We start from the raw sequence: 19608 nt of genomic DNA on the forward strand, positions 1-19608 counted from the left end.
CTACCTTAATATGCTGCATAGTCCTGAAGCACAGCTTGTGAGTATATAAGAGATGTTGCATTGCAAATAAGTCCTTGCTTCGAAACGTGATTATATAAATAATAAGAATAACAGGTATTTGTAGGTATTAGACCTGGTCTTGCCTGTCCATGTTATGAAATGTTCTGATAAATGTGGTATCTATAACGAAGTTCCATTGGTAATTAACTATGCAAGGATCAAGAAGAACTTTGCAGAATGATGAAAGACTATAGCTTAAGCACAACAAGTAATGTTTTTCTCTTTACCTGAACATACTTAATTCTTGTTTATTCCACATGGCAGGTGCTGTTATTTTGCAGTGTGGCAGTGCAAGATATATAGATCCTTTAGTTATTAACTACATTTTTTTAAACCAAGTAGTTTGGCCTAACCATTATGTCAATTGAGTTCCAGTGAGTTCACTGTTTCTAAACTCTATAGCAGGGGTCCCCACCCCCCGGGCTGAGGACCGGTCCGGTCTGTGGCCTGTTAGGAACTGGGCCATACGGCAAGAGGTGAGCAGTGGGCAAAGGGAGTGCAGCTTCCTCTGCCGCTTCCCATCCCCGCCATCGTTTGCATTACCGCCTGAACCCATCCCACCTCCACCGCCCACCGTCCGTGGAAAAATTGTCTTCCACAGAACAGGTCCCTGGTGCCAGAAAGGTTGGGGACCGCTGCTCTACAGCATGCTGAATTAATTAGAACTTATAATAATTTAAAATTTCTATTGCAAGTTGTCTAATATTTCTAAGATCCTTTAAGTAGCTTATTTATTTATTTATTTGAGCCCAGTCTTTCTAGTTAGGAGATGAAGTGGTGGTTGGGATAACTATCTTAATAAAATAGTAATTTTAAGTCACTCTACTTAGAATTACATAGAGAAGTATACATATGAGGAGAACAATGGAGACAGTTTCTGTAGGCACTTCCAAAGAACAATTCTCTAACAAGTAGAGTTGTTTGAAAGTGGAAGACACTACATTCATGAGTTCCCTGTTCCTGAATCTGTTCAAAGAGTGGCTATAGGAGGACTTTTTGAGAAATTGATACAAAAGACTCAAGGTCGGGATAAGGTAACCCCAGGATTCTATGGTATTTTGATGAAAGAGGAGCTCAACTTGAGCCTGAAGCATCTCTGCCTGACTCTAGTGGAGCTGTTGGTAGGGAGTGACTAGGAAATCATCTAAAGCTTTTTAGACACAGACCAGACAGAGAGTTTTAAGATCCAAGAGAAATTCTATGTATATTTTTCAGTAAAGCAAAATGATTAGTAAATAATGTTTAAGAAGATTATTTGTTAAGTTTTTGGAGTTTTTTTAATGAGTTGCATATGTTTCTATGAAGACATATTGTGACATATTCCTAATGCCAACAGGAACAGTGTATCAGTTCTCATGACAGCTTGTGTGCAGCTCCAGTGTGTTCTAGCAAATGCTCTCAGATTCACTGCTAGAGCTTGCAGGAGCGTCCGTTTCCATATTGACCCCTCTTTACACTGGGCATGAATAGGAAGTTTTGTAAAGGCAAAGAAAAGTGTAACATTGGGTGCATAGACTTGAAGCGGTAACAGTTGGATTTATGAATGTGAAAATTGTTAAGCTAATCTGTAGCTCTTATGCAATTATACATATACTAATATTTTCCTGTTTTATTTCACAGCATTTTTAAATTTTAATTTGTTGAATTATAGTTTTTTCCTTCTTTTAATTTCACGAGAATCTAGACATTATTTGGCTTGCACTAACATTTTATCACCACCATATCTGTATTACTAAATAAGGTTAAAAAAAAGTATCTCTTTTCAAAAAAAATTTTAAGTCAAAAATGCAATAATAAACATTTCAATAATGATATGGGTTGATAGACAAATACACAAACAGCAATTTAAAAATTTTCCTGTCACTTTTTTAAAAAGAGAAGTAAGATATTAGCCCCCAGTTGTACTTTTCTAGACAGAAAAGCTCTACTTTGGGTCATGGCAAGAACGAGTTTGCTTATCCTGAAAACAAGGTGTACCACTTGTAAAGGTTTATGTTTTAGGGTAGCTCTTAAGTGTGGTTAAATTAACTCATTATAAAAAGTTTATTTTTTGCCTTTTCTTGTAATATCTAGACTCTTGCGATATGTTTGTATTAAGCATATTCCCTAGGTTGACTAACTGCATCTTGAGATGATCTCAGTGATCTAGTAGTTGTCAAGATAAATAAATATATTCCTTTCTCACTTATTTAATTCCACAGTGATTCTACTGGTAAACTGATTTCCAAAATAATAAAACTCTCATAAGGCTATTTTCATTAGGCTTTATATATAAGAAAGGAGTCTAATATATCAAATAGTAGTGTAGTTTCTAAGGCCAAATTGTCTTGGTTCAAAATCTCATTCCATAGCTTACTATAGTGTGACCTTGGAAAAGTTGCTTAATCTTTTTATGTCTTAGTTTCCTAATCTGTAAATTGGGAGTAAAAGTATCTATTGCATACAGTTATTCAAATTTAAAAAGTTAATAAATGGAGAGTACTGACAACAGTGTCTGGTACATAGTAATTGTTCACTAAATGTTACTTTATTGTTATAATTATCACTTGTTATAGTTTCAAAATATTTAACACAGAATGTGTTATGACAAAATTGCAAAGGTTTTTGTAGCAGAGCATGTTCATAGAAAGGCCATTTCTACTAACTCTAGCAATGAGTTAACATGTGCTATAACTGGATGCCCAATTCCAGGGTTCAAGTGTTGACATACTATATGGAAGAGGCAAGTTCTTTGTACTAAGTTAGATGCTGTGTCGGAAGACTTTACGGGTCCCTTTTAGGCCACATACACCTCGGTTGGTAGACAGGCATGGAACTGAAAGTTATAATTAAGTTCACAGAACGTTTGGAAATCTGCTCATAGAGGTCTTTGAAATCATACAGATAAGGTTCAAATGAAACCTTGGCTTCCCCATATATAAGGATGAGGCTAATGCTTACTTTACAGAATTCTGGGAATTTAACAGAAAAGAGCCAATGTATTACCTGATGTGAAGTTGGTCCTCGGCAGGTATAATCACTTTTCTCTGAATCAGTGACCACACTGATGGCCCCTGGAATCAGTTCAGACAAAATAATACCCCCAGCCAAAAATGACCTAGGCCGTATCTCATATCCTGGAGTTTCTTCTAATTAGGATGGACCTGGATCGCCCAGGCTATGTGCAGCCCTAGTGCTGAACCCCACCTAGGTGCCGGGGCTGGAAGGCTGAGAGGTAGAAGGAGTTGATGCAAAAAGTATTCTCAGCCTCTGGATTCACCAACTTCGGGAGCTTCCTAAACTTAGGGAACCAGAACCCCCTGCTGATTATGGCCCACAGGCTGTTTTGTTTGGCACATACAATTTTTAAATATATTGAATGCTAGTTGTGAGTGTTTGTAAATTAGGAGACTGTCCCCAAAATCAGGACCTGTGGCTTCCCTAGAAAAATCAGAAGATGTGGTCCTCTAAAGCCTACCTCCTGGATGATGGGAGTGGGCTGGTGCTGAGAAGCTGCCTGTTCTTTAGACTGAGCAGACTCTTCTGCTCCTGCTGGGCCTTGGAGGCCTTGGGGTGTGACACCTGCTCTCAGTAACACAAAATCTTTTCCTTTTGGGTAAATTGATGTGATTTTGATACTTAAGATTATTTTGCATCTTTTATTTTTTATTTTTTTTGCGGTACGCGGGCCTCTCACTGTTGTGGCCTCTCCCGTTGCGGAGCACAGGCTCCGGACGCGCAGACTCAGCGGCCATGGCTCACGGGCCCAGCCACTCCGCGGCATGTGGGATCTTCCCAGACCGGGGCACGAACCCGTGTCCCCTGCATCGGCAGGCGGACTCTCAACCATTGCGCCACCAGGGAAGCCCCTATTTTGCATCTTTTAAACGCGAATGATTATGACAAAACTTCTGATATCTTGTATGAATTTCATGGATTCCCACCCCATCACTCCTGTAGTGTACATATGGTGAGGTTTTAAAAAAAATATTAGTAGTACTGACTAGGGTCAAAGGGTAGTAACACTAATTTTAAAAGTGCCATATCGCAGTAATGTCCAGGAGATGAAAACTAGTTCAGGTTTGCAATTAACGTTTACATACTAATGATAATTAGCAGTTCCTTAAATTAAAGCCTCATATTTTACATGATTTTTATTGCTGTCTGTCTTTTCAGAGCTATATTGAAAATTAGCAGGATTTTATGACTTTGGCTTGTGTTAGTTAAATGAATTGCAACGACTATTATTAACATAAACAAGATGAGGATAATATGCTTTGGGATATTAACAGAGCAAAATTCAGGTCAGATGTGAATTAACATGTTCAAGTGTTTAATGCCTCTTAACCCATTTAAAAATACTTTGCCTATGGGGTATCATCTAGGTATGATATTTGTGAAGTAAACTTTATCAGAGCAGTGCTAATGTCTTCTTATCCATTGACACATATTGAAGTGTTTGAAGGTGTGAATAATCACACGCACAGAATATATAAAATTAATATTGGGTTGGCCAAAAAGTTCGTTCGGGTTTTTCCATAAGATGTTACGAAAACTTTTTGGCCAACCCAATATTTTAAAGTCAAAATTTCACGAATTATCACCAATTGTTTTGATGTTGTTCATTCTTTGACTTAATTTCTTCTTTTCTAGTGTGGTCTGTGTTGGTGGAGATGGATCTGCCAGTGAAGTAGCCCATGCTTTGCTTCTTAGTGCCCAGAAGAACGCCGGGGTGGAAACAGACAGCCTCCTGACTCCTGTCCGAGCCCAGCTTCCACTTGGTGTGATACCAGCAGGCAAGGGAGGGGCCATGGATTTGCCAAATGGAACCCCTCACCTATCTTCCCCTGGTTTACTTCCTAACCTAGGCAGTGTCACACAGAGTTAAACGCACAGACTTTGAGTTTGAAAGACCCACGCTTGGCATCTCCACTAGCACATGTGAGACTCTGGCCAAGTTATTTAATTTCTTTGAGCCTTATTTTTCTAATTCATAAAAGAGAGATAACACACATGACACTCACTTTATTACAAGGTTATTATAGTATTAAATTAGATAGTATACGTGCAGGGTTTAATACATAGTTAAGCAAACAATAAATGGGACCATTATTCTACCTTCCCATATAAAGGTCTAATGATCACACAGTCCCAGATGTGAAATTTTGAAACAGGGCCATTCCAGTCAAGCTGTTTATAATTTCTTGGGGGGGTAAAATGTGGTAACTCAATTCCCATAGTTGAAGTGTAAACAGATAAGCTTGAATATGCCAAAAGGATTCATCCTGACTGCTGTATCTCCAGCAGCTAGAACAGAATGTGATACAGTGAACACTCAATAAAGTCTGAGTGAATAAATGGAAAGAAGACATTATAGAGCAAGTACCACTTGAATTGCACCTAAAAATAGGTAGGACAATTTTTTTTCTGGCCTGAAAGATGGGAATGAGTTGTTTTCTTGGCTACAAAAATAATAAATGGCAAGGCAAAATCCAGGAATGTTGAGGAATAGAAAACAGGCCATTTGTTTTTCGTAGTACTGGTGTCAAAACAGGTCCACATCATGGTGGCTCCTGGATGCCACAGGAAGGGGTCTGAATTGCAGTTGATGATCAGTAGGGAACAATGGGAGGTTTAGAGCAAGGGGAGCAACCTGCTGGGAGCCTGTTCTAGGAAGATTCCTGATTAGGGGAAGGGAGGAAAAGGAAGTGGAGGTCAGAGCCAGGGAGAGCAGCCAGAGCAACACTGGGATCCAGAGAAGACAAAAGTATCTTTTGCAGGTTTATTATATGAGTCCCTCCTCTCAAATTATTATTGAAACAAACAGTAGTGAAGGAAAGTGACTTTTTTTTTCACTTTAGAACATCACATGTTATTATCTCTACAAGAAAAGCGGAAACAATTACAGTTGACCCTTGAACAATTTACAGTTGGCCCTCCTTTCCTCTGCATCCTCGAATTCAACCATCGGGGGACCTTGAAGTACTGTAGTAATTACAACTGAAAAATATCCATGTCTAAGTGGACCCACTCAGTTCAAACCTGTGTTCAAGGGTCGACTGTATTCTTTCCTATGAAAATAGAAGACACATGGTTACACATGGTTGAAAAAAAAGCAACATTCTATCCATTTGATGACCAGAGTCATTTAGTATGAATTTCAGTATATTTAGTATTGTTAATTGACAAAGAGCAAAAGACACACCAATGCCCTTCTAGAGAAAAAAGTCTTTCATAAAAATAAGAATTTAAAAGGAGAGGGATATTGGGATATATCCTGATGATTGTAAAAACCTGTTAAAAATCTGTGAGAAAGACCCCCTTAGGTAGAAGAGAACAAAATGCATCAACTCAAAACGATGCATTTGGGCTGCACTTTGACCTTTCTGTGTCACTTTAGAAGTGCCGTCTGTAATGGTGGAAATTTCCCAACATTTCCTTCTGTACAGAGTGGATGTGCTTAGGTCACTGTTTCTCTTCCTTAGTACTTACACCCCTGAAGTCACTCATTCACTGCTCTGCATCAAAAGTGGAAAGATGGGTGTCCCCATGGATCTTCATTTGACATAAAGTGAATAGCTAGCTAGAAATACTGGTGGTTATGCTTACATTTTTAATATGTAACTCAGATGTTATAAAGGAACAGCATTGAGTTTTATTATCATTATACTTTTTAAGCATATTTCTGATTTTGAAAGCATTTTTTAGATACAGTGGATATGTAGAAATGCCATTGGAATACTTTTTGTTTAGAAGATACAGCCTGTTGCCAAAACTTTAGTGGTTGTATAGAGTTCTAGCTTGTGGATTCCATCTAATAGGAGGAGGAAGTCATGTGCAGGATGTATTTAATATGAGGACTCTAAGTCTGGTCAGGGCTTTGATAATGAATGGGAACAAGAGCTAGGCAGGAAGTTTCTAAGCTAACGCAGAAGAGAGTCTGCCTTTGAAACCATTTGCCTCCTGGAGAGAGACACCCAGAGGGAGAGTGTTTAGTAAATTACTCCACTGAGCCAACAGACTAAGCCGCTGAATTATGGTCAGACTCAGATGGATCAGATGTGGGGAAGCCTGTATTTGAACTGCTGGCCATTAGCAACGGTGTTTGTTGCTATGGGAACTGGTGCTGAGGAACTATACAGAGAGATTCCGATTAAGGGGATGAGGGGGAGGATAGGGAAAAAAGCCAGAGAGGACATAAAAATAAAAAAGCAATCCAGTTGTTGTAAAACAAGGCTCAATCCACATACTGATGACTGGGAACCATATATTTCTATAGCATTCACATAAATAAATTCATGCTTTCCAATTAATTTGAGGAGAATAAAATATTGCCAAGGGACTGTTAATTTCTATGATATTTCAGGCAAAGAACCAAAGTGTAGGTGCAGTTTTCATGAGAATTTTAGATATGCTTGACTAGGAAGTCATTACATCACATTTATCTGTTTGGATGTGGGAGACATTAATGGCCTTATGAATATTCATGATGTCTGGTTAATTAAGTTAATTGTTCTGCAGAAGTGCTTGCACTTCCAAGGACAATTTTTTTTTCTTTTTGCCTCTGTAGTTTCTGCCTGGTTCTTCTATCAGTCATGCTTTACATGAGCTGCTACTTCTGTCCTTACTCATTGGATGTGGCACATTTTAGCAGGTTTGGGGTGGCGGTGGTGAGCAGAGTTGCTGGTAGTGTTAAGAAAAATAACTTTTCAGGCTAATTAAAATGTTTACCTTGAGGTAGAACATTTATAGCTTTTGTGAGAATGCTAAAATTACATAGTTTTTATTTATGTGAGCAGCATGTTCTTTTGGCATGTAGATATCTTTTTGGTTGGATCCCATTTTGTTTCTGGAAATTGTACTCTTTTAGATTATTCAAACAAAAATATGGAGCAATCTATAGTTTTATAATTTTACATCTACTTTCTTCATGAACTTTCCTTTTAAATTCAGAGTGTTAAAAACGTTCTTAAGGATTAAGGTACAGGTCAAGCAGAGTAGAAGATGACTGAGATGATTTTCTGATTTCTGGTCATGTCTGTCATCACTGCCAAGTTCAGTGGAATTAAAGAAAAGTGGCAAAGTTGCAAAGCCTGAGAAGACATAGAAATAAAAAAGCAATGTCTAGCATTCTAAGAGGATTTGTACTTTGGCATACTTAGCATACTTCAAACTCACAGGGAATAAATGGTCTTTATTTTCTTGAGTCATGATATGTGTCATTCTCTATTGCACATGACAACATTACATTTTGTTTTTTAATAGTCTTTCTAGAGGAATGCTTTTATGGTCTACTCTTAATTAACCATGGTAATGGAGGAAATGTGTTTCATGGAGTACTGTAATCCATCGATAATCTTAAATATCTCACTCTAATTATGTGGCCTCCTCCAAAACCTTTACCATAAATCCGATTGGGAAGCAAAATTGATTTGTTTTTGCTTTTTCCCCCCACCCATTCCAAGTTAATTAGTATTAGCCAAAGGGCAGGCTGTAGAGGGTCAAAGAATAATTGGAAAAACCTAGGTAATTGACTCCTGGTAAAGATCCACTGAGGAACAGGTTTCTGAATCACTTTTTCTCAGACCTTAGGGTGCACACAAATCACCTGGAGAACTTGCTAAGACATGGGCACGGGGACCCCACTCCCAGCTACTCCCTTTCCATTGGTTGGAGGTGGAACCCAGATATTTCCTTTTTTTTTTTTTTTTTTGCGGTACGTGGGCCTCTCACTGTTGTGGCCTCTCCCGTTGCGGAGCACAGGCTCCGGACGTGCAGGCTCAGCGGCCATGGCTCACGGGCCCAGCCGCTCTGCGGCATGTGGGATCTTCCCAGACCGGGGCACGAACCCGTGTCCCCTGCATCGGCAGGCGGACTCTCAACCACTGCGCCACCAGGGAAGCCCCAGAAATTTCCCTTTTTAACAAGCTCCCAAGTAATGTTGATGCTGCTGATCCTTGAACCATACGTTCTGGAGGAGGGCCTCTCCATATACATAACCTGAGGATCTTATAAAATGCAGACTATGCCTCCTTAGGTCTGGAGTGGGGCCTGAGAATCAACAGTGTAATAAACATGAAGGTGTGGCCATCGCTGCTGGGCTGTGGGACATATTCTGAGTAACAAGGGTCAGAACATAAACTACTGTTTGATGAATCAGTTAAAACCAGTTTACCAGTTGGTTAAGGGGGACATTTCTTTGCATTGGTTTCACTAGAGGTCTGGAAATCATGAATGCTTAGATAGGTGCCTCACGATGACTATTGTTTTAATGACAGTCTTGCTTGAGAAGCTTCATTGACTCAGCTTCTCCAGCTGAGCAGCCCAAGCATAATACATCTGTTCAAAGTGACACAAACCGAAGGGATTACATATGACCATACAGGAAAGTTCCTGATTAGCTAGCCTTTGTACACAGTACAAAGCTAGCTATTGTACACAGTACATCCATGCTTTCACAGTTCTTGGCTGTTACTGGACTTAAGTCAAGAAAAATGTAGCTTCTTAATTTTAAATGCTTTTTACCTCCTGGGAATGGCAGTGGCTAGCTGGTATTTTCCTCTTCGAAACCAGGCCTTTACCCCAAGATCTCAGACACACACAAATGTTACAGGGGCCTGACTTGAGAAAGCTCTTTCTCTCTGTAGGCTGGTGGGAAAAATTCATGTGGATCTTAAATTATCTTAGTGATTATGGAAAACAGAAACCTATAATGTCTCAATACAGATTCTCAAACTATGGCAAATACCATGGGATGAAGAGTTTTCTTCATCTGGGGTACCATTTTTCAGATTATAGAAGGGATCTCCATTTGGTTGAAAGCTTTAAAATGTATTTAAAGCATATCTTTTGTACTTTATAGTGATTTTATACTTTTTTCTTAGTTATTATTTGGCTTTTTTTGTGTTTATGCATTTGTCTGCTTTCCAGAGCCATCCTTCTGCTGTTGGTGTGCATTTTGGTAAAGAAGCCTGTTTATTAAAGTTGAATGGAGCAGACTTTGATGTAACTAGCACTTTTTCAGGTAGAAAACAGACATTCATGATGGAAGAAGCTGTGAGCAAGTAGATACTATAACTTGTTTCCTAATTTTTAAGTTATTTAAAGATTAAGTAATAATTGAGTAGCCATTCAGTGTGCATCTATGATGTGCACAAAAACTTATACACTTCCACTTAATTTTTCATTTGAACATTACATAGTGACATCTCTATAAAGTAGGAGCAAATGGTTAATTTAAAATGTTTGCTATTACTGATCATACATGTTTTAAATTTGATTTGGCAGGATCTACTAATGTATTGGCACATTCTCTTCATGGAATTTCTCACGTGGTAACTGCAACTTTGCACATTATAATGGGTAAGAATTCTTCCAAAGAAGTTTATGTTTTATAAGGAAGTTTCTATTTATATAAGGAAGGCTATTTTATATCCTTCAGGCTTGTCTAAGACAGATTCTTTATCTCTCAAAGCAGAGAAATGTTTGACTAAAAACCAAAAGTCGGTTAGGCAAAGCTTCACTATTTTGACTGCTGATCTTTTCAGAATACAGGTGCTCTAAAGAGTAGTAAGTGAAGTTTTACTATAATCTTGATAGAAAATAATAGAATAATGTTCAAGATCACAATTTTAGAACCAGGTCAGGAAAATCCATGCATACTGATGAAATATATCAGGTACTGTTGTTTGACTACCAAAACTCTAGGACTAGTTATTAAAAGAAAAAAAAGCACAAGAAAAAAATGTTTAGCCAGTGTACTTCCACTAGACCTTTTATTATCTCAACTGATGTAAAGCATGTAAGCTCTAATAAATGCAAATCTGTTAAATCTGAGTTTGCTCTGCACATGTACTTCAACTTCACTTCCTTAGCCATGTTTTGTTTAAAATAGCAGTAAGCTGCAACATTTACCACTTTGTGTCTCTCCCCTTGGTACCTGAAAAAGTTATAAATGGGGCTTCCCTGGTGGCACAGTGGTTGAGAGTCCGCCTGCCGATGCAGGGGACACGGGTTCGTGCCCAGGTCCGGGAAGATCCCACATGCCGCGGAGCGACTGGGCCCGTGAGCCATGGCTGCTGAGCCTGTGCGTCCGGAGCCTGTGCTCCTCAACGGGAGAGGCCACAACAGTGAGAGGCCCGCGTACCGCAAAAAAAAAAAAAAAGTTATAAATGGCAATTGCAGTAATTGTAGGTAGTGAGAGTGGAAGAGAAAATAGGATATTATGGTATAAAGTAGCCTGACATTTTCTTCTTCTTCTCTGAGTAAATAAATATGTTCTCCTATGTTTGCCATTTTGACACCTGGCTCTACTTACTTGCTGACTGACTAATACTCAATATAACATTCAAGGGCACATACAACCGGTCGATGTCTGCACCTTCAGCACCACTGGCAAGTTTCTTCGCTTTGGGTTCTCAGCTATGTTTGGCTTTGGTGGAAGAGCTTTGGCTCTGGCAGAAAAACATCGATGGATGTCCCCTAACCAACGTATGGATTTTGCTGTCATTAAGGCACTGGCAAAACTTAAGTAAGTCTTTTTTTCTTAACCCCCAAATTTCATATCCCAGAGTCAATGAGTGCTAATAACAAATTTCATTATATTTTAGGCCAGAGGAATGTGAAATATCATTTTTACCATTTAACGACCCTCAGGATTTAGAAGAAAGGTAAGTGAACAGCTCAAAGTAATACAGGAGTCTATATCTTTCTTTGAAGCATAAAACTGTTTGATATAAACAGTTTATTAGACCTGTGATCTTTGGTTGTTCTTCTATCGTATTAGTGAAGAATATAGAATCATGGGGTCCTACAGATTCTATTAGGCCATGTAGTTTGGCATCTGTCTTCAGAAACAACTATTCACTCCATCCATCCATCCATCCATCCATCCGTCCATTCAATAGCTGTTTATTAAAGTACCTGCTGTATGCCAGACACCTTGGATAAAATACGCCTACAAACAAACAAACAAAATCCAGTTTCTGCCCTCATGAGAATTTCTAACGTGGAATAAAAATATTACTCAAAGCCACACAAAGGAAGTGCTCTAGTCTTAAAAGAAATTTTGAAAATCATTGTTACTGATGAATCAATGAACCAACAACTAATGCAGTGACAGAATTGTTCACATATTTTTACTTACTGCTGAATCTAATATATATAATGTTGGGTTCTCTAATCATCTCATGTGTAATAGATGCTATTTTTTTGTGTGTGATGTGATGTTTCTTTGTCTTGTTTTCTTACTTTTAGGAGGGCACAGGGATCTCTGAAATCTGGTGAGTATGAAGTTACCTCCTTGAGAACTGAGCAGGGCTCTATTGACATTTTGATCTGGTGGGGGAAGTAACCAATCCCTTCCATTACCTTTAGACTGTAATGATCAGTGGCAAATGATCCAGGGTCAGTTCTTGAATGTCAGCATTATGGCAATTCCATGCCTGTGTTCCATGGCACCTAGAGGCTTGGCACCTAATACCAGGTTAGTAAGCGTTTTTATTGAATCATTGATACTTTTCATTCATTCATTTATTTATTTTTGGCTGAGTTGGGTCTTTGTTGCTGCGCGCGGGCTTTCTCTAGTTGCGGTGAGCAGGGGCTACTCTTCGTTGGGGTGGGCGGGCTTCTCGTTGTGGTGGCTTCTCTTGTACGCAGGCTTCAGCAGTTGTGGCTCGTGGGCTCTAGAGTGCAGTCTCAGTAGTTGTGGTGCACGGGCTTAGTTGCTCTGCAGCATGTGGGATCTTCCCAGGCTAGGGCTCGAACCCGTGTCCCCTGCATTGATAGGCAGATTCTTAACCACTGTGCCACCAGGGAAGCCCCATTGAAACTTTTCTATAAACCACATTTATCTTTCAGAATACCCTGCTAACTCTTGGCTAACTAGAATATTATCAAGAGGTCATTTCTGAGTTGATTTTAAGGGATTTGTCTTCAGAGTAGGCTGAGAGTAACTGTTATACTGGAAAAATGATAATTTACTCTGATTTTTTAATATCACTGAGGCTAAAATAATATTCCTTGGGTTTTATTGACATGATCTTATTATTTTATGTCTACTTTGCTTTATTTATTTACCAGTCATTGAGAATATTATGTTTAATTCTGGTATTCCTTATGCACACCTCTGCCTTTCGATTTTAGTGCAGACGTATACAACCTTAGCAGGAATAGCATGTATGTGTGTATGATACTTTTAGTCAAAGGAAACATTTTAGTTATATTTAGTGTGAATTGTGGTACATCGGAATCTACTGCCCACATTTTCATGAGACATTTTATATATCATTTTATCCACAAGCTATAGCTGTTCCATCTCTTGCACATCCTTTTCATGTAGCTGTCCATCGTTGGTCTGAAAATATATTTCTCTTGCGTTTCTGTAGAGCATAGAAGAAAGGTGATGAATGTTGCGTAATGTCGTCACCGCTAGATTTTCCCCAAAAGTGGAATAAAAGAATGATTTATGTATGTACTTTGGCAATTCATAACATCATTTTAATGATTAGTTTCAACTTCCCTGCAAAATATTTAATCTGAAGGATTAACAATTGGTAAAGGGATTGATTTAAAATGTTTTCCTTGGCAATTGATAGGAAGGTAAGAAAGAGGGAAATATCCAAAGTTAGAGAAGAAGAGGAACTTTTTTTTTTTTTTTTTTTTTTTGGCGGTACGTGGCCTCTCACTGTTGTGGCCTCTCCCGTTGCGGAGCACAGGCTCTGGACGCACAGGCTCAGTGGCCATGGCTCACGGGCCCAGCCGCTCTGCGGCATGTGGGATCTTCCCGGACCGGGGCACAAACCTGTGTCCCCTGCATCGGCAGGCAGACTCTCAACCACTGCGCCACCGGGGAAGCCCGAGAAGCTATTTTAAAAATCAGATGTCAGAGTCTCATTAATTATCTCTAGTGCTGGAGCTTGTGTGGTTTAGAAATTGAGGCTGATTGTTTCCTCCCCATACCCTCAGAAACCCTAGATAGCTGTGCATCTCCCTAGTGTAGTTTCCCCCATGAAAAGTGAAGATCTGAAGTGAAGATCTGGCTGGCTGACTAGAGCTGCATTCTCCAGGACTCGACACAATGCTGCTCTAACCCTACGCCATCTCTGACTCTCGTGTTTGCTCGAGGACCTTCGTGGGAAGTAGTCCTGCTCTCCTGGGAGCAGTAGATTCATGCCTCCTTCCAAGCTGCTCCAGTCATTTTCCAGCTGGCCTGGAATTCCACTGCTTACTCTCCAGGCTCCATCTGCATTGATGAATTTTTCAGAGGAGGATGATTATTAGAGATGTCTTCTGTGGATTGTAAGCCAACATGCCATTTTTTTAAAGGCCTTTACATCAGAGCCTCAGCTGACCAAGTATTCAAAAATTTAGCTTCTGGATGATTCAGCGAAATTGCAAAGGAGTTTCAACTTCCACCTTTATTTTTTCACAGGAAAGTATAATTTACTTCAAAATACCTCAGTGTGAGTTGCTGATAGGAACTAATTTTTTTATATTCGAATTTTTCTAAGATTATATGCATTAATGTATGGAAGATATTTAGAACAGTGCCAGGCACATAGCTTGTGTTTCAATTACTAATAAGTATTGAAACGTGGACACGTGAAATGCTTTTCATGTTTACCAGTAAAAACTAAGTAATTAAAAAAGAATCAAGAATGCACAAAACACTAATGTTTTGGTACTATTTTTTTTTTTTACGTCTTTATTGGAGTATAATTGCTTTACAATGGTGTGTTAGTTTCTGCTTTATAACAAAGTGAATCAGTTATACATATACATATGTTCCCATATCTCTTCCCTCTTGCGTCTCCCTCCCTCCCACCCTCCCTATCCCACCCCTCTAGGTGGTCACAAAGCACCGAGCTGATATCCCTGTGTTATGCGGCTGCTTCCCACTAGCTATCTATTTTACGTTTGGTAGTGTATATATGTCCATGCCACTCTCTCACTTTGTCACAGCTTACCCTTCCCACTCCCCATATCCTCAAGTCCATTCTCTAGTAGGTCTGCATCTTTATTCCTGTCTTACCCCTAGGCTCTTCATGACATTTTTTTTTCTTAGATTCCATATATATGTGTTACCATACGGTATTTGTCTTTCTCTTTCTGACTTACTTCACTGTGTATGACAGACTCTAGGTCCATCCACCTCACTACAAATAACTCATTTTCGTTTCTTTTTATGTCTGAGTAATATTCCATTGTATATATGTGCCACATCTTCTTTATCCATTCATCTGTCGATGGACACTTAGGTTGCTTCCATGTCCTGGCTATTGTAAATAGAGCTGCAGTGAACATTTTGGTACATGACTCTTTTTGAATTATGGTTTTCTCAGGGTATATGCCCAGTAGTGGGATTGCTGGGTCGTATGGTAGTTCTATTTGTAGTTTTTAAAGGAACCTCCATACTGTTCTCCATAGTGGCTGTACCAATTCACATTCCCACCAGCAGTGTAAGAGTGTTCCCTTTTCTCCACACGCTCTCCAGCATTTATTGTTTCTAGATTTTTTGATGTTTTGGTACTATTTATTTCCAGTTGGGAAGAGGTGACGTAATGCGTAAAAGGAATGGTGGACCCTGGATTAAGCGCTCTGGTTCCAGTGATTATTTTGTTTTTCTCTGTCTTTGAACCAATCACTTAAACTTCGGGGCTTCTTTTCCTTCTACATAAACTGAGTGAATGACTGGGTAATCTCCAAGGTCCCTTACAGCTCTAACCTGAGCTTCCATAAGATTTAAAGAGCTCTTTTTTATGTCATCATTGTTATTCTTGGAATAACTTTATATTTGCACTGAAACTGAGCCTAGAAGTCATTTGCGCATATTTCTGCAAACTGCCTTCTAAAGCTAGATGCATCTGTGAGTGGCTTTTTGGCACTAAATCACACCTCTAAATTTGCAGCCTCTTATATTGAACTGAAGAGTTATGCAAGATTAAAATGTTCAGTCATTTAACTGAACATGTGTGGTAGCATTTGTTCACTCCAGTTCATCCATCCAAGAGCCTCTGATTTATTTGGTTTCCTATGTCACTTAGACCTGCCCATAAATAAATATTTAAATCACACTTTAGATTTTAAAAAGTGTTGAACTAGTTGTTAGACCATTTGTATTTATTAACTATCGTACAACACATCTTTAAAAAAATACATGGTTTCACACTTAGAATCCCTAAGTAAGTACATTGGATTTCAAATTATGTCTTGATATGTGAATAGGATGCATGATGATTCATTTTTTAAGAAGTGCTTGGTGTCAGTGCTTGGTGAGAAGGAAATCAGTCAGTTGTTTAATAAAACTAATTTGAAAGACTGTTTCATTTAAAAGACAGCACAGCAAGATATGATTTAATAATTTTAGGTAAATTTAATGTGATGGTGATTTATCTAGCTTGCCTACAACTTCTAGTAAACATTATTTGTTAGGAGGAATGATACAGAGTAGTTTCTGATGTACTCTCTTAATAAATATTTTAATGTCAAATACAAATATTTAATTTCAGATTAAATAACGGAAGCATGGCTCTTATAATTTCACGAAACACTTCTCGACCAGAATTTATAAAACACCTGAAAAGATATGCAAGTGTTAAAAACCAGGTACAGTAAACCATTTAGATTACCTGTGTGCAAAGCAATTAATCATGGGGAGAGAGATGCTGCGAGAGTTGGCACCAAGTCCTGCCTTGTAAGAAAGCTTTATTTTCTTCTGAATGCATTAACCTTTTTTTTTTTTTTTCAATTTGTTCTTTCTTCAAATTCTGAAAAGTATCCACCAGTATTAATATGGATTGGCCTTTTTTGAATTGTGGGTTGGTGGTTATACACATTTATGTGTGTGTGTGCAAAGAGAAAATAGAAAATGTAGTGTTATATTGATATGTGAAGTAAATTAAGGATAAAATGACATACTCAGCTGTTCTTCAGAATGAAGAGTAGTGAAATCTGAGATTTTTAGCCTTCTTGATTTTATGGCAGCAGACTCCCTCTAAAGTTATGACCTTTGGATTTTCCTGTTGTTTAAGATCAGCCTACTTACATTGATTGAAATAGATTTGCAGAAATATATTTTAAAATACACTACTTTTATATAGATGTTATTTATTTTATTCTAAACTTAGGATGTGTGGTGGTATTTGTAGAGATAGATAAAACTGTATTTCCATTCTTAAGGGATTTGTTTTAAAGAGAAGCAGTAACTGTTATAAGCCATATTCTTTTGGCAGACATTTTGAGCCGGTTATTAGGAAACCGATCCAGAAATATGTGAATGTCTGAAATTATGAATCATGAAGTACATAGTATGCATGTAAAACCCTACAGTCTCATACCTTCTTACAGGTATAAAATTGTGCCTGGATGTAGCTGGGGGAGAACAGATGGGGGAAGGAGAGTAAATCCAGCCGGTGACCAGCAGCTGAATCTTTCTTACATAGGTAGCCACTGCAAGGCTCTCATTTTTGCTTCTTTATAATTTTAAACTTTCTCAGGCAGGCTTCATGAAGTTTCAGTTCTCCTCTGCCTACTACATTATTTGATCAATGTTTATTGAGCAACCAGTTGAATGAAATGTTTAGGAAATTATGTCATAAAATTATATACAGTCCTATTTTCTTTAAATATAAATCTCTAAGGAGACAAAGTGGAAAAAAGCTGATATAATGTAGGTTATAAGACTAACTGATAACTTTATGTGTTTGGGAAAATAGTGATTTATTGATTTTTAAAGGAATGTATGCCTTTTCAGATGTTGCTAATTTTGTTTGCAATTTTATTATTTTTCTTAATCCAAAGCAATACATGTTCATTGGTTTTTCTGTAAGTCAGAAAATAGAAACAAGATAACAATATATATAAAAAGCTCTCAAAATTCTATATTCCAAGATAATGAGTGCCATTATGTTGGTATAAACTTTTCCTATTCTTTTTCTATTAAATAAATATGAGAACTTAAAGGAGTAATAACCCCAAGGTACTTACCCTGAGAAGCTGTATATTTATTTTAGGGAGGCACGACTGCACAGATTACTTACAGAAGTTCTCTTTTGGAATTGCCTAAGGGGCAAATGTCTTAGGTAATTTTTGTAGACATCCTTTTTTCATTACGAAAGTAGCTTTCTTCTGACTGTAAAAGTAATAGATGCTTACTATAAAAAATAAAGACAAAGATAGTAGTGAATGTAATTCTGTATCTATAGGAAAGTAAAGTTTTTCAAAAGAAGACCATGTTATGCAAGACATAACCATTTTTCTCAGGTACTCAACCAGTCATATCTTGCTTTTGATACAAAAAAACTATTGCCTGTGTGTGTGTGTGTGTGTGTGTGGTTCATTAGGCTTAACTGATTGGCTCAGCTCTTTCCAAAAATTCAAGTCCATGCTACTGCTCTGTAGTTTTTTGCAAAGAAATTCTAAACTGTTTTGCATAATAGTATATAGTAAGAATAATTGGATTGATTCCCAAGGTGACTGCTTTCAAGCAATGTTAATCTGATACATTTGTTAAAAAATCACAGACATACATATACATGTGTATGTGTAGTCTCTTTCCTTCATGGTGACATGTTCAAAAATATAAACTTATATAAATTATGTAATATTATAAAGACCAGATAAATGTAAGATTATATAATCCACTCTCAATTAGTAGCAGTTCTGGTATCCAGGAAGGGAAATGCGGCACTTCAGCCTAAGGAGAGCAACAGTCTAGGTCTCTGAACCATCTTTCCAGGTTGAACTGAATGTTTGCGTATCTGAACAATTGTAGAATGTACTGAAAACCATCATTTGTAGGTGACGCATCTTGCGTTTCCCATCTCTGCGTGAAATAGAGGTAAAAATTCCTCTTCAGGTCTTTTCAACTCCATCCTGTAGCTGGCCTTTGTTTCCTCTGTTCATATTGAAAACATTCCTACGTTTGCTTTGACCCTCATTTTTGTTTAGGGGGTTTAAAAACCCTTGTTATTCCCCAGGGATTTGTTTGTAACCTTCTTCTCATGATACTTTTTCCTGGGTGATCTCACTGCTTCCCATTGCTTGAACCACTCTCTGAACTTTGCACACTACCAAGGGTTCTCTCTTCCTTTCTGATTTGCAGGACCACTGTGCCTTCCTGTGTGCTGAGAAGGTTATAAAACTCACAGGCATCTTGAGTCCAGCACGTCCACTACTTACCTTATCGCCCTCTTCCTTGATGGTGCTCCTTCTGTGTTTCCCTACAAAGGGCAATGGCACCACTCTCTACCCATCCTGGAGTTACTCTGGATCCCTCTCTCTCATTCCTCACAACCAGTCCACCGATTAATTCAAACCTTAATCCCTTCTTGCTTCCAATAGCCTCCTTCTGATCTTTCTTTTCTCTGGTCTTCCACACTGCATTCTAGAGGGATTTTTCTAAAATACATATCTGATTTATCTCCTGCCTAATTCTTCAATGTGTTATTGTCATCAGGATGACATCAAATTTCCTCAGTGTGGAATACAAGGCCCCTTGTATTCTAGCCCTTGCCTGTGTCACAGCCTCGCTTCTTGCCATCCTCCACCAGATTTCTCGTGCTTTGGTCA

At 38.3% G+C, this 19608-nt stretch overlaps 1 protein-coding gene across 1 annotated transcript in view; it reads left to right on the forward strand.

Moving 5' to 3' along the window:
• Window positions 1-19608, forward strand: part of CERKL (CERK like autophagy regulator) — a 143969-nt gene that overhangs the window by 117693 nt on the left and 6668 nt on the right. The window contains exons 5-11 of the mRNA XM_089916616.1: window positions 4678-4835; window positions 10327-10401; window positions 11392-11569; window positions 11649-11708; window positions 12298-12320; window positions 12415-12523; window positions 16548-16644. Coding sequence (XP_089772742.1) covers window positions 4678-4835; window positions 10327-10401; window positions 11392-11569; window positions 11649-11708; window positions 12298-12320; window positions 12415-12523; window positions 16548-16644 — 700 coding nt within the window. The remainder of the gene's footprint in view (window positions 1-4677; window positions 4836-10326; window positions 10402-11391; window positions 11570-11648; window positions 11709-12297; window positions 12321-12414; window positions 12524-16547; window positions 16645-19608) is intronic.

Source organism: Delphinapterus leucas, chromosome 8 (genome assembly GCF_059928025.1).
Source record: "Delphinapterus leucas isolate spDelLeu-1000000601 "Yukka" chromosome 8, BTC_Dleu_Yukka2, whole genome shotgun sequence".
NCBI classification, from domain to species: domain Eukaryota; kingdom Metazoa; phylum Chordata; class Mammalia; order Artiodactyla; family Monodontidae; genus Delphinapterus; species Delphinapterus leucas.